The sequence below is a fragment of the Camelus bactrianus genome, chromosome 7 (assembly GCF_048773025.1).
Source record: "Camelus bactrianus isolate YW-2024 breed Bactrian camel chromosome 7, ASM4877302v1, whole genome shotgun sequence".
In the NCBI taxonomy this organism is placed as follows: Eukaryota; Metazoa; Chordata; class Mammalia; order Artiodactyla; family Camelidae; genus Camelus; species Camelus bactrianus.
In genome coordinates, this window is record NC_133545.1 from 74,088,047 (window position 1) to 74,113,129 (window position 25,083).

The 25,083-nt window shown below is 34.5% G+C and overlaps 1 protein-coding gene across 2 annotated transcripts in view; it reads right to left on the reverse strand.

The window, feature by feature from the left end:
- PTPN12 (protein tyrosine phosphatase non-receptor type 12) overlaps nucleotides 1-25,083 on the reverse strand; it is a 78,857-nt gene that overhangs the window by 45,028 nt on the left and 8,746 nt on the right. For both annotated transcript variants that reach the window (XM_074367601.1, XM_074367600.1), the window contains exon 2: nucleotides 1,497-1,605. In XM_074367601.1, the coding sequence (XP_074223702.1) occupies nucleotides 1,497-1,605 (109 nt within the window). The remainder of the gene's footprint in view (nucleotides 1-1,496; nucleotides 1,606-25,083) is intronic.

Genomic DNA, 25,083 nt, shown 5'->3' on the forward strand with positions numbered 1-25,083 from the left:
TGTTTCAAAATATCATTATTTTTTAAGGCTGAATAGTATCCTATTGTGTATGTGTATATATGTATACACACATTCACACACCCCATATCTTCTTTATCCATTAATCTGTTGATGAACACTTAAGGTTGTTTCCATATCTTGGCAATTGTAAATAATGCTCCTATGAACACTGGGGTATATGTATCTTTTCAAATTAGTGTTTTTGGGTTTTTTTTGGATATACACCCAGGAGTGGAACTGCTGGGTCATATAGCAGTTCTATATTTAGGTTCGAGAAACCTCCATACTGTTTTCCACAGTGGCTGCACCAATTTATATTCCCACCAATAATACACAAGGTTCCCTTTTCTTAAAATGAGTAAATTTTATGCTATGTAGATTATACCTCAATAAAGCTGTTTTTAAAAAATAGAACATCTGCAAGCGCTGGACATACTAAATATTCAAAGGAAGTTGACAACATATTATTCTTATGACAGTAAGTAAACATATCTCAAAAACTATTACTTTCAGTACAATTTTCCAAATTAAAATAACTAGAAATTTATTGGAAACTGACTTATTAAATCTTAAATAACTTAAAGGGAAAAAGGCACTGCTACTCTGCCTATAGCACAGTGATTAAGAGCTCAGGCTCTAGGGCAAGATTTCTCAACCTCAGCACTATTGATATTATGACCTTGGATAATTCTTTGCTTTGGGAGGCGGTAGCCCCATATCAGAGGATGCGGTAGCATCCCTGGTCTCCACCCTCTAGATGCCAGTAGCAGCCTGCACACTCCACATCCTGACTGTGACAACCAAAACATCTCCACACATCGCTAAATGTCCCTTCAGGAGCAAGATCACCCTAGTTGAGAACTAATGCTCTGGATACAAAAACTGCCTAGGTTTAAATTCTCATCCACCCTATTAGCTAAGTGACAAGGTATTTAACTTCTCTATTTCTCTATGTCTCATATGTAAGAATATAATTATATTATTATTATTAGAACATAACGCTATCAGTCTAAGGCATGCCATCAGAGATACATATTTAGACTGCTGAGGACAGCAGACACACAGGCATGAATCATCTTACGGTTCATTTTAATGCATAATTAATCAATTAGGGTTCTTATTGTGAATAGACAATAAATGAGTTAATATTTTACAAAATATATTCAATTATATTTATTGAATTATCTATCTGTATTATTTTAACAAAATAACTTCTTTGAACAGAGTCCACAAAAGGTATTTTTACTTGGATTTTTCAGTATTTAAAAGTAAGTTAGCATCAAGGTAACTGTGATGCTTAAAGAAAAAAAATTAAACAATAAAACCAACTAGAGCAACAAAAGGAAAAGCAAGCACAATCAGAAATTATTATCTTGTAGTGTACCTTGAAAGAGAGATTAAATGACTACCTCCTTAACAAACTCATTAGGAAGTCTATGCTATAAAACTGCTAATTAGCATTTCCATTTGTTCCATTAAGGGTATTTCAAACTTACATGGCAGTATGTCCTTGTATCTGTTCTTTTTAACATTTTCTTCTTTTTCTCCAGTGACTGTGGGATAAATCTTTTCTGTTCTATATTTGGTAGACAATCTTCTTAATCGCTTAAAATACAAAAAAAAAAAAAGAAAAGAAAAGGAAAGAAAAGAAAATTCAAGTTTAGAAAAACATTAATATTTTAAAATTTTAATGAAAAATTTAATGATAAATAGCTCTTTATTGAATTTTGCTGATCCCAATTTCTCACAACTCATTTTCCTGTTTTTCTAAGTTCACAATATCTCCCTACCCCCTAATCACTGACTCTAAGGATAATTTCTTTTTTAGCATAAGTGCAAGCATAAGATTAATATTCCAAATAGCAGTGAAAGAAAGGGGACATTAGGATAGAAGTAATTTTATTTAAAGAAAACATTAATAAGTCAGAATATTTAACTCAGGGTCTCAAAAACCAAATTTTTAAATCATGCCTAAAAGATTATGTACAAGTTTCTTTATGCCTTTTCTCAATAAACCTTGAGCACCCATGATGTGCCAGGCTCCTTCCAAGATATAAGCTAATAATTACTTACAAGACACTGCAAAACAAAGTTCTTTCATATTGAACTGGAAATGTCCAACAAAGACTAATTCTGCTTATTCACTGCATTACAGAAGTGGTTTGTGAGTTAGTGACAAATTCTTACCACATATGGCAGTAGGGATGTTCTTTGGGCTGGAATATTTCTGCATGTCAGTAATACGCTTCCTGCTTTCAGAAGCACTGAAAGTCAGCATTGTGAATTGTTTAAATTTACCACTCAACTACATTGCTGAAATTTAATTTCAAAGGAGCCTACTTTCTTCCAGGCTTAAAGACATATTGAAAGCATTCGGGTTTTACTATTCAACAAATTATTAATACAAATGAAGTCTGGTAACATTTAACTTTTCATCATTTTATTTTTCCTCCTTATGATGCTGATAATTAAGCAACTAAGAATTTTATGTTTATATTTTTTAAAATTCAGTTAAAACTTTAATTCAAGATTCTTAACTTTTTCTGGTTATGACATACTTTAACATAGAGCACTTGAAATAAACTTAAAATAAGCCCTTACATCTAGAATAGTGAGTTTTTTGGTTTTCTCTGAAAAACAACTAAACTTTATCATGATCTTAGAGACCTAAAACAGGAATATGCATTTTTTAAGATGAAAAGATTTATTAGAATCTTGTTCTGCATTGGCACGATGCCAAAGCAAAATTCTCCACATTTATGAAATTATTTCTTGTGGTAACAAAGTTCTCAAAGTATGTAAGTGTACTAGGGTAAAAAAAAAAGTATTTAGAAAGTAAATGGGCTATTGATGAGGGTGTGGGAAAACCAGAACCTTGATGCAATGCTGGTAGAAAAGAACATTAGCACAACTCCTAAGGAGGGTAATTTGGCAATGACAAATACACATAACCCCTTAACCTAGGAACTGCACTTCTACAAATTTCTTCTCTAGATAAATGGCACACATTCATGAAATGATGTACACACAAAGTTATTTATCACAGAACTGTTTATAACAGCAAAAGACTGCAAACAACTGGAAAAGACTTATTAGTAGAGGATTGGCTAAGTAGATTTGTTTCATTCATACAGTCAAATATGATATGGCTGAAAACAAATGAGGAAGCTCTTGATATACAGTGATATGGAAAGATCTTGAAAATATATATTAAGGGTAAAAAAGCAGGGAACACAATAGTGTATGTAACACACTACTGTTGGTGTTAGAAAGAAAAAAATATATTTGTATTTGTTTGTACATGTACATGAAACATCTCTGAAAGACAAACTATTAACAAAGGTTGTTGTCTGTGGGCAAGAGAATGGGTAGCTGTAGAAAATGGATGGGAAGGAAACATTACTATGCGTCCTTTCATACCTTTTGGATTACATGAATGTATTACCTATTCAAAACTTAGATGTTAAGAAAAAGTAAAAGTAGAAAAGATTGTTCATGATTTCATTATTCCACATTAGCAAGATCCTCCCAGTTACTTACACATATATCCTGCTTATTTAATCAGAATTTTTGTATTTCCTCTGCTCAGGGATTTTCAATATTTATAGTATCTTAAAGCATCACAAAATATTCTATGTTAATACAATGAACTGAAGGATATTGCCCCAAACAGTTGCAAAAACACAGGGGAAAGGAACACACTGTCATTGGAAAAAAAAAAAATACACACACACACACACACACACACACACATACACAAAACTACAAAGAAAAGGGAAGAGGGATGAATTTAATTATAAAATGGGAATGCCCTTCTGGAATATGTGCTGTAATCATGCGAAGCATTTCTTCTTTTACAAGTTATGTTACTAAGAAATGTGCAAAACAAAAGTTTTATAGGAAATGACTTTTCATTTCTCATAAAATGAACCTTGAGAACACTTTTGTGCACAAATAAATGTCTAATTTGTGTTTGAATTTTATATATCCAGTTTTCTTAAAGCCTAGAACAACATGGGATGCTTTCTACATTCAAGCTTCCAATGAATCATGTTCTATTAAAACAAGTCTACATAAGTAGTGTACTTAGAAATTTTTACACCCCTCAGAGATACAAATCTATGACTTAGTATAAATAAAGTAGTCATCCATTAAACATAAAAACTATGTTTTGTACATTAAAAAAAAAAGCTGACATCAAAAAAAATTCTACCCAACTGTATTAAAAAAGATATCCTCAAGTCGAAACTTATTTCCTAACAAAAAAGTCAGCTTTATAGTTAGCTGCTTGAATTAAAATGCTGGATCTGACATTCTCTAGCTGTATGACACTGAACATGTTTAACCTATGTCTCGCCCTCTGTAATATGAGGATAATACCTACTCTCAGCAAAGAGCCTGGTACAAAAAAATGGGCTCAGTAAATGTTAACTATTACTATTGGGTCAATTACTGAAACTCTTTCAGTGTTATTTGCTACTACAGATCTCTTTCTTTAAACAAAACCTTTCCTAGACCAGAGATCAAAAGGAGTCATATATTCTAGGCCAATTTATTTGCCTGGGAGTGCTGAGTATTATAAAGCATGCTTCATTTATATTGTCAAATTTGAGCATGCTTCGGAATCACCAGGAGGGCTTGTTAAAACAAGGGTTGTAGGGCCCTACCCTCAAGAGTTTCTGATTCTGTAGGTCTGGGGTGCAGCCTGAACATCTGTAAGTTCTCAGGTGATGCTGCTGCTGCTGTTTGGGGGCTGTGCTGTAAGAACCACTGGCATATGGTATGTTCAAGAAGTAGGAGTATTGTTATTGATTGCTTGGAGGATTGGAAGCTGATTTTCAACAAGTCTTAGGTTCCTCTGTATTTTATGTGTAGATTGACAGCATTGAAAACTTCCAAAAAGTGATTAGGGATTTTTCTTGGGAGGAGGATGAATTATGGATGAAGAAGGAAACATGTAATTATCAAGTAGCAAAACAAACAAACAAACAAAAAAAAAAGGGGAGGAAATCATTGTTCAGCAGCAAGTAAGAGCAAAAAACACCAGCTGTAAACAAGAAGTATTTAAATGAAAGAATTAAAAGGTTTTGAGATTAGGGTCTAGATAAACTTGGAGGTACTGGCAAACCAAAACTCCTTCTTAAATCTCTTAAAGCATCATAATAATACAATACTATATGGACCTGGTAGCACTTGACATCAGCAGCATGTAAATGGTAAACAAAACAAAACATCCAAAAGATTCAACTCTCAGTGTCTTTGTGTGTGCTTTTTCTTTGCTTCTTAGTGGTCATTCCACTTGCACATCTTCAAATCTTACACATCTTTGAAGTTCTAGCTCTTTTGTAGTTTCTTACTCCCTCATGCAAAAATAATCTTTCCCTTCTCAGTTCTTTTTAGACTTTATGTGTACTCTTGAAACACCATTTTCTTCTCTTTATGATAAATGTATAAAGAGAATACATCTTACTTCCTCTGCTCAACTCTAAACTGTGAGAATAAGATCACTGTCAGATTAATATTTGTCATGCCTTGTATCCTTGGAGCATGTTTAATTCTTACATGTTAAAAAAATTAATCTTAGATATGAATCCTTGCCTAAACAAAAGAAGGTTTTCTTCTTTCAATACCACATCAAATTTAATGTCCCCATAGCGCCTGAAAGCACTAGTGAGGTAACATCACCAACGTTCATTTAACTGTATGAAATGGAGAGTACCCACACACAAGTTCATTTAACTTCCTGACCACCATTTCCATTGTCTCTAGTGAAGGTGTCACTGTGAAACTGAAAAACAAGCCATAATATACTAAGCAATGTTATTTATAAACATAGCGCTATGTGACAGTTTGTATGAGAACAGCACTGGACTAAACACTAATAAAGTAATTCACTTATTTAGTTACACATAATTACACTAAAGCAAGAAAGTACTTTGAATCACACTTACTGTCCTAAATGAGCAAAAATAAAGCTAAATGGTATATTTACATAAACTTACAGGTACTATGTATACCCTTTATCATTTTTAAATGATATTTCTGAAGTAAGCAAACAAAAAAGCCTTTAAGAAGACATTTTATAGCTAAGTCTATCCTTAAAAGTCTTGAGAAAGTCACATAACAAACTCCTTATATAATTTCATTTGTATCTCAGTTATTATTCCAAAAAGCAAATCCGATCATTTTAATGTTAATTTCACACTTAAAAATCCTCCAATGGATCTATTTCCTCCACGATAAACTGCCAATTCCTTAATTTACTCATAACATATTTTGAAAGCTGCCTTTTTCCTACCTTCTTTTTATAACATTCTCTTACTCAGAGTATGACTCGTCAGCCATACAGAATTATTTGCCAACACCACCACCAGCAACCCTCCACCCCTCATCAGTTTCACAATTTCTGCTCTTGCTGTTGAGGTAACACAGTAAGACTCTGGCTAACGTGTTATTTCCTTTGTGAACCCTTTCTTGAACCTTCCCTCCCTAATTGCTCCCAGCTCCCAGCACTGAGTAGTCAGTAATACGTTGCTCTAGTAACACCCATGAAAAGTCTCACCCATTAGACTATTAAACTGAAGACAGAGACTGGACTGTCTTATTGTACTTTTATAGCTAGCGCAGTGCAAATCACATTAAAATGAATGATTTCAAGAACTGGTTAATTAGCCTACTCAGACAAGTCAGAGATACTTCTAATACATTAGAATTTTTGATGCAAACAAAAATGAAGTTTAATATTCACTGTTTTAAAGTTCAAAACAAATTATTTTTTCTTTATTTCTTCAAAACACTAAAGTTTTTTTCCCCAACCCTAAATCAACAAACTAATTCTCTAAGGCCTCTAAAGTCACACACAGTAAGACTATCCTCTTTAAGGTATCCATTTATGTGTCAAGATTTGGTTCTTTAAAAGGGTAGAGGAGTTTCCTTGTTTATCTAAGGACTAAAGCTAACGAGAATGTGTTTGTTTAATCTCTCCAAATAGCTGTCTACTCGATTGTCCACTGGGTGTCTCATGGGCATCACGAACATGTCCAAATAGCAACACTATTCAATGGGCTGCTCAAGACTAAAAACTGGGAATCATCCTGATTCCTACCTTTACCTTCCCTCATCCCCAACATCCAGTCAATCCTTCAGCAAGTTGTATTAGCTCCACCTCTAAAATGTATCAAATTCTCTTCATATTCACTTAACAGATGTAGGATAGGAACAAGTATTAAATTTAATTGTTGGCTGGATTTTCAATCAGGACAATTAAGAAAACAAACTGACACAAGTAATAGATCTAAAATGAAATTAAACTAACTCAAATTCTTCCCACTGTAAGACGGAATATAAATAAATAAAATATTGGCATTCAAGCCTTCTCATGTTGTTACAAGGCCCCACAGTACTGCTTCAAATTGCTCAATGTCATTAACACTTAAAAAATAGTATGAGTTTCATAAGCCATTAATTTTTGTATATATGTGCATAAGAATATACAAATCTTAAAAATGTACCTTAAAGTGAAATAAATTGGAATTATTTTAAGCTTAAGAGTTACACTGTAGCAAAATATAAAAATACCTAAATAGTACTGCTTTTGCTATTGCTCTGAAAAATGTCTGAGGCAATTACTGAAAAGTCCATCTATATTTTAAAAGGTAGGGGGGTTGGCACATAGTTGGACTCAATAATAAGTGTTAAATGAATAAATTAATCTGGTTTTATGCTTGAAATGTTTAAATGTCATCAGTCACAAAGGTCACTCATTGTAATACAAATAAGTTAACCCAATCATACAAGTTGCATGATTATTAAGACAAAACAAATTTTTTTAAAAACCCCAAATACAAAGTAACAGCAGCAAGTAATAAAATCAGAGTATAATTTCCACCAAAAGTATATTATCTCTAACAGGCTGTTCTTAAACTGTTAACAAATATATTTATATAAAAATATACCACTAATAACTGTTACAAACTACTACAATAACCAAAGGGTCTTTTAGCTACACAAATGTAGTATCTACCTTTAGTTGCAAAATATGCAACCCTGCCTTTCAAAATTCATCCTCCTATCTTTGCTCACACTTTACCTACTTGCTACTAACTTGTCTGCTTTTTCTGAAATACATAGCTCTACCTTCTTATTAAAACTAAGTCAAGGCTGATACTAAAAGGACATACTTCGGAGTTAACAGAAGCCAATCTTACGGGTCTTTGGGTAACAAAGTGCTTTTACTCTTTGTTCATGTTGATTTCGGCACTTCAGTTATTTTCCTAGTAGTCCGCCAAGCAAACGCCTTGCTTCTTTCTAGCTCAGTACAAAAATCATCTTGCTGAAACATTTCCTGAGAACAGTACTGGCACCCAACTCTATCTTCCACTTCCTCCCATATTGCTTCCTTTCATATATACCTCTCATCTAGGACATACTTCAATGTAAAATAATTATTTACATATGCATATATGCCATCCCTGATAGAACAAGCGTTCCCTGAAGATGCAGACCATATCTTCTTATTCTATTAATACCAGCTACTACCAGTATAACCCATGGCAAGTAGCAGCAAGTCAATATACCCTTTAGGTCTTCTCAGGTGGTAATGTTCAAAGGAAATGGATGCAAATCAGAATTCATCAGTAAACTTTGGAACCAGTTTTCTCTCCCCCGTTAAACTTCACAATGAGACGACTTTGAGTCAGAGAAGCTGGGGTCCAATTCCTAGTTCCATCGACTACGAGCAAAGGAGATCTCCTCAACATAGCAGCTTTATAATCCTCCCTGAATGGATGCAGCAATAGATCTTAATTTCAAGTATTAGTTTTTAAATAAAACTTTGTACTAGAGACTTTGTATTTTTAAATTATAAGTATGGCAAAGCATAAAAACTAAAAGAAAAAAGGTAATAAAAAATTTCACAACAAGCCTATAATCATTTTTTGCACACCCTAGACAACAAGCTAATGCTTTCCTTTTCTTAAAGGAAAGGCTTCTGTTTTCTGGTTGGAAAAGAACAGTGCTTTCTCAAGATCAAAATATTAGTTAGGAAGACGTAACCCAAGCTTATCCTCTCCCTAGCTCTAAGCTAAATTTTTTTTGGAAAAAAGTAGAATCCCTATTGAACTAAGAGGCCAATAAAATTATTTTGCTAATACAGCAAATGAAAAACAAATGTGTTCCCAAGTTTATTTTATTTTTGTTTGTTTCTAGTCACAAAGCCCTCATCGTCTCTTCATTGGTTTCTTTATCATCCTTTTTCTAAAAGCTCCGTAACCATTTAACTCATACAACCACTGGTTCCACATTTTCCAGGTCAATGCCAACTTCAAATATTTCTTTTCACTGTCCCCACAGCAAATTGCTCAAAAATTCCAAAATGTGGGTATTAATACTATGGCTTCTGACTATGCCACCATTTATCTGGTTATGTGTCTTGATTTAAGAAAACATGATCACTACAGTTGTCTTTACCCTTTAGCCTCCCATTGGGGAATTCTCTGCCAAGCCCAGACTCTCAACGTATTTCAAAGCAATCTATCACTAATCTCATTATTCCAAAACATATAATATGAACATATAGTAAAACTGAGAATTTTGAATCCCAGTTTTAATACATTAAGTCACAATAAAATCAACTGACCAACTAAAAAATAAAACAAAGACCCATTTAAATTAATAGCATGGATGTAGAATTCACATTTTACCTTTGCAAAAGCAAATGTAGCACAGCAAGAGTCTCCTTTGCAGTTGAAGAAAGCTCAATTCATATCTATCACTATATGGAAAAACATTATTTTTTGCTAGGCCAGACTGCCACAAAGCTGTGGTCAACAGACCAAATTTTGTAAGAGAAACCTGTACTTCCTGGGGAAACATTAACTCCTGAAACCCCTGAAAATTTTATTATTCTCTTTACAACTTGTACTGAAAACTACTTTTATGACGTCACCAATAATCCAAAAGGCATCAAAATCAAAAGCTCCAATTCCTAGAAAGTATTTAACACAGATGATCCACCCCTTTTTAAAACTCCTTTCTTAGATTCCATGAAACAACTGTTTCTTGATTCTCCTCTTACCCTTTCTGGTCCTCTGCATCCAGCCCCTAAATGCACGTGTTCTCCACTGAACTGTTCTCTCCTCAGATTTTGTTTTTAAGCAAGTTTATACCCCCGTCCCTACCATGCCTTTACCTATGACATTTATGATGATCCCACATCTGTATTTCTAGTGCCAACTTTTCTCTCCAGTTCCAGTTCCATATTCAAACTGCTTACTGAACATTCACAACAATTCAAACCGAACGAGATAAAAAGAAATTCACCTGATTTTTCAAATGCTTCTATGTCCCTTTTTATTTTCATGGTACCTCTGCCCTCCTTACCCATTCAGGCTTAAAAACTCCTAGTAGTTTTGGACTTTCCCCCTTATCTGTCCAGTTGCTTCCTCTCACATTCAATCAGTTTCAAGTTCTGGTGAGCCCATCTCAGTAAAGATCTCCAAAACCTGGCCCTTATTTTCCATCCCACTGCCAGTGAAGAAAGACAGTTGTTTTAAGTAAAGGATTACCATTCAGGACAATTTTAATTGTCTTTTCAATTAAAAATAAAAAGATTTAAGAAACTGTTTGAATGACTGAGGAAAAAGAGGAAATTTGGTAGGCATAACAAAATAGTATAATAAATAACTAATTAGTGTACGTCAAGGAGTAGAGACAGAAAAAATGCACATATGTTCATTAAATCATGTATGTAAAGCAGCCTAACAATATCTAGCATAGAGCATGCATTTAGAAATGTAAAAACTGAGGTGAGCATATAAGATTTATTAACAGATGAGGAATTTAAGGAAAATTTTTAATTAGCTGCCTCAGATTAGCTGACTTGTTACTTAGGCTGCATTGGAGAAAATAAACCATGGGCCAAATTCCAGAATGGTAGAATAAATTGTCACTGATGGTCTCCCTAATCCTTCCGTTATGGATACAGAGACAGACCACATATGTCCTATTATTTATCCAAAAGTGTGAAAATTACCTGGCAAACCACACTTAAGTTTACAAGCCATATTTCTGTACCTTCTTTTTCTACTTCCCAAGTCTAGTAACACATAAAGAATTACTATTAAGGGTTCTGCTGTGCCAATTTTTCCTTTTAATGCATAAAAATGCTTTGTTAAATATGAGGTATGTATGGTTTTAAAATATAAAAAATTAAGTGTAATAAAGGATCTGCTTTAACACAATTATTTCATTTTTCAAAAAGGGAGACCAAGCAGAGAAAAAGTCAAGTTAGAGTACCAAACTTTTGTTTGTAAAGTTAAGTTTTAAATTTTTAATAGAGACACAGTTGGGCAATTCCTCCAGAAGTTAAATATAGAGTTACCATATGACCCAGCAATCCCACACCTAGGTATGTACCCAAGAGAACCGAAAACATATGTCCACATACAAACTTATACACAAATGCTCATAGCAGCATTATTCACAAGTGCCCAAAAGTGGAAACAACCCACATATCCATCAACTGATGAATGAATAAACAAAATATAGTCATACAATGGAGTATTATTTGGCCATAAAAAGGAATAAAGTACTGATACATACTCAACAGATAAATCTTGAAAACATCCTAACTGAAAGAAGTTAGACAAAGAAAGCACATATCATATGATTCCACTGATATGTAATGTCCAGAATAGGGAAATCTATAGTCATAAAGTAGAGTAGTTGTTTCCAGGGTGTTGGGGCAAGGGGAAATGAGGTGTGACTGGTAATGAGTATGGGGTTTCTTTTGGCTGTGATGAAAATGTTCTAAAATTAGATAATGATGATTTCTCACAAAAAGTATCTCATTCTGGCATTATTTTAGACTTGGTCCAGAAAGAATAGATCAACTACTGTGAAGATATGTGCACCCCAAGTTACCAAGGGTATGATTTTTGTCTTCAAATATCTCTTTTGTAATAATGATAAATAGTGCTCCTCTTACAATACATAAAATCAAGCAAACAGTAAGCCAAACGTCTATCATGATAAAAACTAGGACTCACCTCCATATAATTATCAAGATTTCTGCAATATTTTAAATATAAACAAACTTACAGTATAAAGGAAATACATAACAAAAACAACTTACAAACAAATGTAATCTAGAATGCATTTCTTAATTAAAAAAAGATACTTTAGAATCCTTAAATCAAAGTAAGCCAAGATGTTAAAAAGATGTGACATTTTGACAACTTTCAAAACTATGGTCAAAGTCATTGAAGAGGATTAACTAGTATTTCCTCTAGCAGAAATTTTACTGAGACAAGCAGAAGATATGTCAATCTGTATAGCAACCCTGGAGGGGAAAAAAATAAGTGAAGCTTCAGCTGATTATAAGAATTATTAATCACACGAATTATGAAGCCACATTAACTATCCTCTCTGAGAAAATTTTACTTTGAGAATGAATTACAAGTTTTGTTTTACTATGACTGTTAAACTTTTATAAACTGACTGTCCTTTCTGTGCTGAAGATGGATATACAGAAACACTCTGAGATGAAGAGCTCCTACAACTCAACAACAAAAAAATCCCCACATTTTGTAAGTGGGCAAAGGATCGAGTAGACATTTCTCAAAAAAAAAAATACAAATAGCCAACAAGCTTATGAAAAGATGCTCAACATCACTAACCAGTAGGGAAATGCATATCAAAATCATGAGGTCACCTGACACCCATTACAATGGTTATTATCAAAGTAACAAAATAACAAATGTGAGGATGTAGAAAAATTGGAACCTCTGTGCACTGTTGGTGGGAATGTAAAATGATGCAGCCACTGTGAAAAACAGTATGGCAGTTCCTCAAAAAGTTAAAACTTGAATTACCATGTGATCCAGCAAGTCCACTTTTGGGTATATACCCCCCAAAATTGAATGAAGGCTCTTGAACAGTGTGCACTCATATTCATAGCAACATTTTACTCACAATAGCCAGGAGGTGGAAGTAACCCAACTGTCCATCGATGGACCAATGGATAAACAAAATGTGGTGTGTATATATACAATGGAATACAATTCAGCTTTAACAGGAAGGAAATTCACACATGCTGCAACATGGATGAAACCTGAAAATATTACGCTAAGTGAAATGAGGCATCAACAAGAGAACAAATATTGTTATTATTCTACTTAAATGAGGTACCAAGACTAGTCAAAGTCATAGAGATAGAAAGTAGAACCATAGTTGCCAGGAGCTGGGGGAGGAAGAGGGGAATGGGAGCTGTTTAATGAGTGTATAGTTTTGGTTCTGGAAGATGAAAAGAATTCTAGAGACTGGATGCATAACAATGTGATGTACTTAAAACACTACTAACTATACACTTATAAATGGTTAAGATAGTAAGTTTTATATTATTTCCATTTTACCACTATTAAATTTTTTTTTAAAAAAGGAAAAGAAATCTTTTGTAGTTGTTTGCATTGACATTAAATGCCCTAAAAAATGATCTACCAAGCCATGAAAGACATAGAAGAAACTTAAAAGACATATTACTAAATGAAAGAAGCCAGTCTGAAAAGGCTACAAACTGTACGATTCCAATCAAATGGCATTCTGGAAAAGGCACAACTACAGAAACAATAAAAAGATCATGGTTTCCAGGGGTTTGGAGAGAAGGAGGGAGGGAGGGAGGAATAGATGGAGCACAAAGGATTTTTACAGCAATTAAATTATTCTGTATTGTACTATAGTGGTGGCTACATGTCATTATGCATTTGTCAAAACCCATAGAATGTACAATGTGAACCCTAATGTAAACTATGGACTTTGGGTTGATAATAATGTGCCCATGTTGGTTCATCCATTGTACCAAATACGCCACACTGATGAGGGATGTTGAGGTTAGGGGAGTATATATGAGTGGGTGGGGAGGGTTATGTGTGAACTCTGTATTTTCTGCTCAATTTTGTTGTGAACCTGAAACTGCTCTAAATGAACAAAGTCTATTTTAAAAAAAAAGAAATTAAATGTCCTAACTAGTAATAGGGACCAGCTAATTGTTGGTAAGTGCCATTTAAGTGTCTCAGATTACTAGGCCACACAATATTTACATAGTATCAGACAGTTCTGCTCTACTCCTGAATTAACTGTTGTGATTTAAAAAAAAGAAATTTGCTTTCTCAGTCTACTGACATACTGGATCTGGGCATTTGTAATAAAAGGAAAAGGTAAGATTTAATTACACCTTCATGAGGACGACTGGTCTTACATCATTTTTTCCTAACCTACTCTATGTGTCAGGTATTCTTTTAGGTGGTTCACGTATAGTGGTGAACAGGACAAAATTCCTGCCTTCATGTAGCATGTATTCCAAAAGTAGACCCTCGTCATATACTGTTTATCATTCCTGGTTCTTTTATCCATCATTTGTTTACATGGTTTATCCCATCACTACCACCACTGCTGCCACCCAAGATTATAATTCTCTGTCTGCCAGAGATAATCTTTTGTATTTCTCTTTATCCTCCACAATGCCTAGTGTCCTCCATGCATCACATATTCAGTAAAGCTTGGCAAGCCTTTAAGGCATAATGGGCACTGAAAACCATACTCAGAACATCATATAGTCAGAATTGCCACCTAGTATTACATTTATAACATATTTAGTTCAGTAAGTTGAGGTAATATAGTGTGTATAACTGGAGAGTATATATTTAAAAATGCTACTTGAGAAGTATGATTTTTGTGGTTTACCAGCAGATTGACATGAAACTGATAAAAAATGAAGTGTAACTTAAACTAATTTAAAGTAATAATCCCCATGTGCTAAATAAACAACATACCTGAAGACACCTTGTTTTTGATTTGCTTCTTTATTACGTTACCTACCATGTCACCAAGGAAAGCTTCCAATCTTTTATCACCAGGGGAAAATGTGCAGAATAATAAAAAATAAATAAAATAAAATGTGCAGAATAAATGGGTGCTAATACACACATATAAAAGCCCATCAACACATCATAGTATATATGTGTGCCCAAGTATACACATATATACATATAATTTAAATATGTAATACATTAAATTTAACATTTTAAAATTTATATAAGCAATATATGTAGATGCTAAAACAGACCATAGTGAAAAGTTGTGCCATGGGTTCCTAAGACCACCCTCAGGTTTGATGATGCATGAGGATGACTCACAGGACTATATCTGTAGTCATATTCACAGTTATGATTTATTACAACTAACGGATACAAAGCAAAAGCAGCAAAGAGAAAGGTTCGTGAGGCAAAGTCCAGAAGAAACCAGGCACAAGTTTTCAAGAGTCCTCTCCTAATAGAGTCGCAAAGGACCCACTTAATTCCTCCAGCAATGAGTTGTGACAACACCTGTGAAATGCTGTCTACCAGAGTAGTTCTTTAGAGACTCAGTGCCCAGTTTTTATTGGTGGCTGGTCATATAGGCACTCTCTGCCTTAGCAGGAACCAAATTTCCAGATCTGCAGAAGGCAAGTTAAGTATTTAACAAAAACCGTATTTGTACAGTAAAAACAAAGTGAGCTACTTTTATCATGGAATGATGGGACCCTCCCAAAAGCCCAAGTTACCAGACACCAGTCAAGGATCTTGCAAGCAGGACTTTTTAGGAATAGCAATCCCAAGCTTGCTATGTTATTTTTTTTCTGCATACATTTATAGAATGAAAAAGTAACCTCCTTTTCCTCCATATCTCTCTCCCTTGAAGTATCTAATCATGTTAATAAGCCTCTTTACTAACAGATATTTTATATGTTGTTTCACAAAAATTGCTGTAACTAACACACTTGGACATACTATTTTAAGCACATATGCAAATGTTTTAAAGAGATTCCTAGAAGTTGACATGCTGGTCAAAGAGTATACGTATTACCAATTCTATCAGAAGTGGCCAAACTGCCTTCCAAAAAAGGCTTCACCAGTTCACCTATCAACAGATCTAGAATGCAGGTTTTTCTATATCCTTGCCAACATTTGCTATTATCAATTTCTGAATTGCACTGATTATCAGTTTTTTCAATTTTACCAAATTTTGTGGAATCTGATGGACTCTCCCCTCAAAAAATGCTGATTAATTTTTATTTCTGATTATTGGATAGGTTGGTGACTTTTTCCCCATGTTTAGTTATTTGCATTTTTCTTCTGTTAATTTTCTTAGCACATGTTAATTTTTCTCTTGGAGTATTCTTTTTATTTATATATAGAAGCTACTGATATATATTAGATAATAATCCTCCCATTGTTAAATGTGTTTAAAATGTTTTACATTAATCTGCTACTTATCTTTGCATTATATTGTATTATAGGTGTTTTTTATTTTTCTAAGGTCAAATTTGATCTTTAGTATTATAACATTTGTGCTTTAATGTAAGTAAGGAAAAAAAGCACCCTAATGCATATTGGCTTTGTCCCTAACTGTTTCACCAGTCTTTTTACACTGGCATACTGACTCCTTTAGATAACTATTACATATAAAAATTTTACCCAAATATGGTGGATCTCGTTTTTGAACTTGCTTATTTTAAAATAAAATGAAAAAAAATCTTATAATCAGGCTACTGTTTTAGATTACAAAGAGAAGTCTCAGGCAAAGTGGTATTCTCTTGAATCACTTTGTGAAGTGGCAATTCTTAGTTATCAGCTAATTTCTAATAGGATGAGGCCATTCGTGTGAGTCAGTACTTCACTGTCAGTTTGACTTCTCTGAGCCATACAAAACCACTTGTGATAATACTTAACGTGTAGTGTGGGTACACTAGCAATCTCCAGGATTAAATTATTTTAGAGCATGTCTTCTATAACCAAATAAGATTTATTGTTTAAACTTTAAATCTTCTGCTGACTCAAACACATCATGAATAACAAAGGCCAAATCTACTTTTACCTGTAGAAAACTGATTTGGCATTTATTCTAAAAATTCATACTATTCTTAACGAATTTCTTGTTTATTAAGTGTAAGTCTTAGTATTTATAAATTCACCAAAGCCCTACTAGATTAGTTATTTCTATAAATGTTCTTTTTGATTGCTCTTATTTAGTTAATAATGCTACTAATTGTTGTTCCCTGAAACCTCATCTTTACCTCCAGCTGTATTTGTTTGCTCAAAGGGTTCCCTCTACTTGTAAAGTTGCTCCACCAAAATTCACTTATCATTCCAGGATCATTTTGAGAGCACCTTTTTATAAAGCATTCCATGACTCTCCTAAGAGTATAGGATTTTTTTCTCTTTAAGAATTCTCATTGCACAACAATGTGAATGTATTTAATGGCAACGAACTATACATTTAAAAATGGTTAAAATGGTGACTTTTGTTATGTACATTTTTATCATAATAAAACTTTATCATAAAAAGTTGCCCCCCACAAAAGTATCCTCATGGTACTTTGTCCCATGGTATCATGTTCACTTCTGCATTATTTATTTGAATACATTTTTATTTCCTCATTTCTATTAAAATTTTTCTTAGGAAAGAGATCATTTAAGCCCCAGTGCCATTCAAATGGGTTGAATATACCAGAGAACTCAGAATAACTCAGTCTCTTTGAAATGAAATAAAGTTAGGGTAATTCTATATATAACTCACTCCAACTCTGATGTGGTAAAAAATGTAAAGATAACCATTTAATGTCTGTTTTTACAACTTTAATAGGTGAAAAAGAATCTATTTGTCCTGCTTTTATATACTAAATTACTAAACTCTACTCTCAATGGAGAGTTTTCCTTCAATGAAATTGTTACATTAATGAAACAGAACTTAAAATTATAGGAAGGGATCACATTATTCATCAAAATGTACACTAACTAGCAGAGTGTTAAAGGCATATGAACAGAAATGCTTTGACTGGAAAATTTGCAAAGATGAGCCACCTCCTCCTCCCACTGCATCATTAAAAATGGTTCACGTGCAACATTTTAGAAAAGAATTCCACGTCAACAGACATGACACTTACATGTTCAGTCCATACTCAAGTATATTTAAGGTAAAAGATGCTGACAAATGGTTGACAGCCAGCAGAAATGTTAACAAATTCTATGACATCAAGCAACCACTTATTTCAAAAGTTCTGCCAGTCAGTCTCTCTCAAGTTAGGAATGGATGATCTTGCTACTGTGCCCACAACAGCTGCACTGAAAGAGCCAGCAAAAGTATAACAGTTAAGAGTGGAGGAGCAGCACAAGGGTGGTAGTGAAGGGCAGAAATGGGCAACGCGATCCAGGGGTAAGAGAGGAGGGGAGAATAATAAACCAAATAAATACATTTATTAGCTTTCTGACCTATCTCCAGTCCCTTCCCCAAGTTCTGTTTTCCCTAAAATGACTACATCAGGTTTACCTTTCAGGACAGCTTATACATACATGATAGGATTTCATAGACAAGGGTAATTCTCCCACTGCTTTAAAAAATAAGATCAATTCAAAAAAAAAAAATCGGTCCTAAGTTCTCCTCAGTGCTCTTGACAAGTCACCCTTGGCTTCTATTCCCAAATTCAGGTTTAAATGCAAATTCTCTTTGTAAATCCTCAACCCACTTAGTGTCTCTACCACTCTCCAGGTTCGGCACCTAACTCACTAGCACTGAGAACTGATCATCCTCAAGTAGACACTAAAGTGAAGTGTGTCTCATGTTCTATATTCTTCCTTGTTATTCTCAGTACATATTCTTTATCTCAGAAATCTCATCCTCTTCCATGAGTTCAAAGATCACTCATACACACACAAAAATCAGAGAGCTAGAAGGCCAACCATGACTGGCCTGAGATCTAAATTCAACTCAAACTCTATACATCTAAAAATTGAACTCAGGACTCAGTTCCTCAAACTTTTCTTTCCTCCTGTACTCCCTATCTCATTACTATCACTTAATGTCCATATTAGCTTGGATAAGTTCTTCCTCACCCTCCGTTATCACCAAATCTCAGGACTGCCTTCCAAATGCATCTGTTGTTTTCTTTATATTCACTGTCATAGTCTCCAGCCCTCCTGCTTGAACTACTCAAGTAGCTTTCTAAGCGTTCACTGCTTGTATCCTTACCTCTCTACATTTTATTCTCCACACAGCAGCCAAGGTGATTCTGTTAAAATGCAAGTTAAGATAACATCACAACCAACAGTAAAACCCAAAAGGTTCTCATCTCACTTAGAGTAAAAGCCAAAAAGTCCTTACAATGACCTACCAGAACCTACATCGTTTGCCAAAACTCCCAACACTACCACAAATCTACTCTCTTCCTCACCTATTCTGTGCAAGCACACTGGCTTCCTTGATATCCCTTAGACACTCTTAACTCAGATCCCTGGGCACTTAATGCTCTTTCTGTCTGGAATACTCTTCTCCCAGCTAACTGCAGGCTCACTCCCTCACTATTTCAAATCTTGGGCCTATGTCTTAACCACCTTATTGTAATAATAATAACCCCTACACTTGTCATATGGTACATTGATCATATTAATAGCCTGTTTTTCAACTCTTCCTATATTAAAACCACACGTGACTTTGCAGTTTTTCTGACTTAAAAGGTATAATCTATTTCCCAATCCCTTGAAGTTAAGGTGGTGCTATAACTTGCTTTGGCCAACAGAAAATGTAATCATTTTGGAACTTATTTGAAAATATTAGATATGGCATGAACAATACATTGTTTGCAACCAAAATATGGCTTGTAAACAATATAAAAATGGCATATAATAAGTAATGACAGAAAATTAAATGTATTGGTTAAACGTTCATCTTATATTTCTGATTTAGATTAAGCTGCATTTTCCAAAAATACTGTAAAAATAATCTACAAGCCATCACAAGAATGTAGGTATAAGAAAATATCAATTATTTTATTATTCTTTGAAACTCTCAGACACCATTAGGATAAGCCATGTCACTGTAGTCAGTTTTACAAGATTTGTAAGATTCTTTCTTATTTTTAAGTATTCAATTATATTTTTCTTAAGACCTAACAGCATGAAAAATAGAAAGTATGCTGCCCTTAAGCCAATAATAGAAAAGACAGACTAAAGACGTAGGTGAAAACCAGGTGTAAATGATGCTTCAACGTAAAGGGAAAAGAGGGCTTAAAAAGTCAACAGTGCTGAATGCTAAAGGGGCATCAAGAAAGCCACACACTACTACAACGTATTTACTGAATACGTCCAGGAGATCTAAGGCAACCATAGTAAATGCAATTTCAGCAGAATGGCAGAACTTGAAATCAGCTTAGAGTGGAGGTTAAAGGAGTGAAGAAAGGACCAAGGAAGCAGAGCTAGCCAGTGCCTACCTAATTATTCATTTAAGAAAGCTTTTAAGCCTTCACTTTACCATTAATAATAATTTATTTGAATGCTGTCTTTCACACACACACACACACACAATTTCCTGTTTCTAGCTTTTGAACTATTAAAATTCTCATCCTCTTTAGTTTTCCATAAAATAGAAAGACCAAACCATCTTGGCATATTAAACATTAAAACTAAATTTCTTACTTTAATAAATAACTTCCTACTATCTAAATTATAAAGTAATGAAAGAATTAAATGTTTTATTTTGTACAACATCTAATAATGCCAGTGAATGGGTTTAAAGATAAATATTTGAACATATTGAACTACTTCAAATAGTTGCAAAATCCCATTATTAATATCCACCTACTTTATGTTCCTCCTTGGTATTTACATATAACCTACTTACAGCACAAGAAGTAAAGAATTACAACAACTAGGCATAAATTACAGAAAATTTCTAAATACACAGTACATCCTCATCTATCTCTAATACCCATTTCTAACCCACATTAACGAATCTTAAGCACAAACAGGCCAATGGACAGAGCAGATAAAGATATGAAGACAGAAGTGCACAGGCAGGCAGATACACAGCAAGGAGGCCGGCAAATATATACTACAGCACTTAAATTTTAGATGATTTGGGAACTAAAGGAACTATAGTTAGATTTATTTTATTAATGCAAAATCTATTGTGAAGAAAATACATTAGTCATCCAGTGATAAATTTCAGATGTATTTTCAGGCAGAGAATGAAAAACGACTAAATACAATACTTTGATAAAACTGATCTTTAGAGTTACCTTTCCTTGTAAGAAGGTAATGCTCTGGTTCCATATTTTAACAATGAAAAATTACAACTTAAATCTTAGATACCATAAATATGCAGCTTATAGGTTATCCTAATTTTATTGTTTCCACTTGGAAACCTTAAACGTTGGACGTTTTAATATATACTGTATATGTGAAACAACACTCTGCCAGAGTCAACAGAACATTTTCTCAAGTCAAAAGGACTCTTTATGCTTCTTCTTCTCTTCTCTGAAAGAAGGTGGGTGAAGTTTATTTGGGGCTGAAGCCTTAAAATAGTTTAAAAAATTTTTTTTTCAGTTTTGCTTCAAGGATTTTGGTACTAGGTACTCTTTGGGCCACCTGCCTAGTTAGGGAACTAGCCCTCTCCTTCTCCAACTAAATCCCTACCAATTACACAGAAACAAGCTCCCCACCTTGGTCAACTGCACACATGTATACTACATAATACTCATCTCATCAGCAAGTCAATTGATTCTTTCAGGAATGTGAAACTGAGCTATAACAATTCTAGTCATTTTGAGTTCTTCCCCTAAAACTGAAATAAAATGAATGAGATAGGTTAGATCGCCATAAGGGATGCCTTTATTCAGCACGTGCAGCCCCAGTGAAAGTCAAATGCAGAGAGAGGAGTAAAGCAGACACACAGAGAAGCAAAGACAAGTATCCAGGAAGCCCTAGAGAGACAGAGAAACTGAACAATATGGAGAACCACAGACACACAGAGCGCCTGAAACGGAGAGTCACCCAGTCTCTCCATTTCTTGGTTCCTGCCTTTAAAGCACCTCAAGGGCAGTACTCTATTGCAGTTTTTCCTACTTAAGCTAGTTTGGAAGTAGGCTACAACCAAAAATCTATACCAACAAGAAAGTCTTCTATAATTTTCAGGACATTTATGCTCCACTTTTTCCCCCCTTTATTGATGTTTTCCCTAAATAATTAGAATGCAATTGTCAGTCTAAGCAACACCGTGCTGTACAAAAAGTATCTGCTTTGATAACTTGGGACAAACTCAGCTCTGCCAGCTTCTAAGTGTAAAACCTGTAACAAGCTCCTTAATTTCTAAACAACTTTAATGTTTCCTTTAACGTCAAAGGAATGAGTTATGAGTAAACCCAGCGTACATGAAGGGAGAAAGTGTCCAGAAAAGCCATTCTCCATATTTTCGTAGCATGGAAGCTAGAATTCCTTTCCCTTCTCACTTAGGTTCTGGTCCCAAAGGTGTAGCCTCAAAATCTCTCAGTTATCTCCTAGAGAATTCAGATATGCTGAGGAATCCAAACTAAACAAAGGCTTACCATTATAAATAATTTGCCAAGGTTCTGAAGACCTTTTTTAATGTTAATTTTTTTTTACAGGGTGCTTTTAACAGAAGCCAGTGAAAAACACTGATCTAGCCATTTAAGAACTGTATAAACAGAGAAAGTACTACTTTATAGATCTGGGATAAAGTAAAATTACCATATTTGAGAACACTCGCCTTGTAGAACTCCATTTTTAAAAGATCCTTCATACCAACCAAACCATACATTCTAAGAGTAAGAAACTACGCCACAATGAGACATCAAAACACTCTTCACCAAAACATTCAGGAATGCAGAGGCCAATTTCATATTCATCTCATGCTCAGCATTTAAGCTGTTCTCCCTTTGGGAACCCCCCCTATTTACGCGGGTATGTGGGCTTTGCTTATTTTGTACACTGCCACCTTGTTTGTCTCATCTAACACCCCAGGTTCTTATCTCTATGTCTCTGCAAGTGCTGTTTTCTATCTCTGAAATGCCTAGGCCCCTTGACAAACTTCCTTCAAGAGTCAGATCAAATGTAGCCTTCTCACTGAAACTGTCTATGATCTGTTCAGGCAGATCTAGGCTCTCCTGCCTCTGTGGTTTAAATCTTGAATACGCTTCCCTTCGAGTAATATTGCATCTTGAACTACTACTGAGTACCTTCTACTTCTATGTTAGAAGCTTTACGTACACATTATCTTGATCCTTCTAGGTGGGTATCCACATTCTGGATTTCTCTAGATAATCTGCTTATAATCACAGCAGGGCTAGGATAGAAATTAATTACTGCATGGCTCCAAAGCTCATTGTTTTTCTACTAGTCTAGAGTTTCTAACATTTTTGGATACTAAGCCCCTTGAGAATCTAAGAGCTATTAACTTTCTCCATCCCTCTCCCAATGGGCTTACACACAAAATACTGTGTATAATTTGAAAGGGTTCACAGACCCCCTGAAGCCCATCCACTGCCCTCAGGAAAACTTTTTGAGGGAAGTGATTCTCATCTTTTCAATTGCCTATTGTAAACACAGTGCCTAGGGCAAAGTGGGGACTCAATGAGTATCTTTTGTATAAATGATGGATGGTAGGAATCATGGAAAGATGACCGGAACACATTTTTGCATTCCTTCAGAGCCTACCAGGGTAGTCACTCAAATATTGTTAAATAGCTTTTCAAATGCAGATTACAACTAAAAACGGTTATTACAGGAAATGTAGACATTAGTATTCATCCTAAAGCCTCTGAGATTAACGTGATCCACATTCCACATTCTCTAGGAAAAACTTTTAGGCAGCAACTACTTATATCTGCCATAAGCCAGTTCATAGATACTATAACAGTATACAAATGGAAACAAGATTTTTGTGTTATTTCGGAGGGAAGGAGATAACTTTCAAGGCTTAATGCATGAATCTAGAAAATTCAAATACTACAGGAAATATGAAATGCTGGGACAGTAGTTCAATTTGTTTCAAAGAGACTAGTGGTTTAGAACAACTGCATTATCACTGGACTTGCCTTAGTAAGTCTTCAACTCAAATCTAATGAAAGGCTTTTTTTCCATGGTATTAAAAATCAAATCTGCAATGGAGAACAAGTGTTTTCAGATAAACTGAGGTAATATTTTATTCCAGAAAGTGAGAATTACATTCCTGCTTCTGAGTTCTGGGTGAATGTGATAAAGACATTCTAAATTTTTAGTGTTCTGATCTTCAAAGTACTGATCTATAAAATAGGAGGAAAGTTTTCTAAGAAAGGGAAAAAATACGTTCACCAGTACAATCACAGATAAGAAAGATTTCATTCATTCAGTGGGTATGCTCAAGGACAAGAAATAGCATTCCAGAGGAAAGAGAGGACATATACTACAGAGTACAGGAGTGTAATACTGGAAAGGTAATGAGAGACTATGTTAAGAAGGCTCCGGGAGACCAGGCTAAGAAGTATAGATTTTATCCTATTGGCCTGTGATTCTAAACCAGGGCAAAAACTACAAAACAGCAGGGAGGGGAGAAAGGGAAATTAGGAAGACAGACAGACATACAATTACAGTTTGAAAAAAAGCAGATCTTGGGTCTGATGCTTTAAGCTGCCTTAGGCATTTAAAATTCTAATAATTTTAATGGCCATCAGAGGGAGCCTTGAGAGTTTTTTTTTTTTAACTTATACTTTTTGATAATAAAAATAAAACCATACTCCCAATATGGTCCTATATGGATATATTAAAGAAAATAAAACTAAGCAGCAACACTAGACTCAAACCCACATCTTCTGATTTTACAACCAGTATGCCCTACATTACCCCACAGATGCCAACACTTGAAAGTGGTATTTTAGGAAAGTGAGCACAATATGTGGAATGAATTGGATGAGGCAAGAAACTAGAGGCAAGGAGAGAACAGCCATTGCTGTAATCACTCCCCAAACACCCACAAGCTACAAGATACCACTATTGCTGGTGAGATGCCAGTGACATCCAGTGATAGCTGGATTTTCTTAATGAAATCTAAAACCAAAAGGTAAAAGTGGACATTTTATTAAAATTAATATTCTAAGATAATGTCCCCAAAGTATGATTCACGAGGTGGGGAATACAAAGGTAGTTACTTTAAGTTGTTCCCTGAATCCTTATGCACATGAATCAATGTCCAGAGAAGAACAGGTTCCATACTATTTTTCAC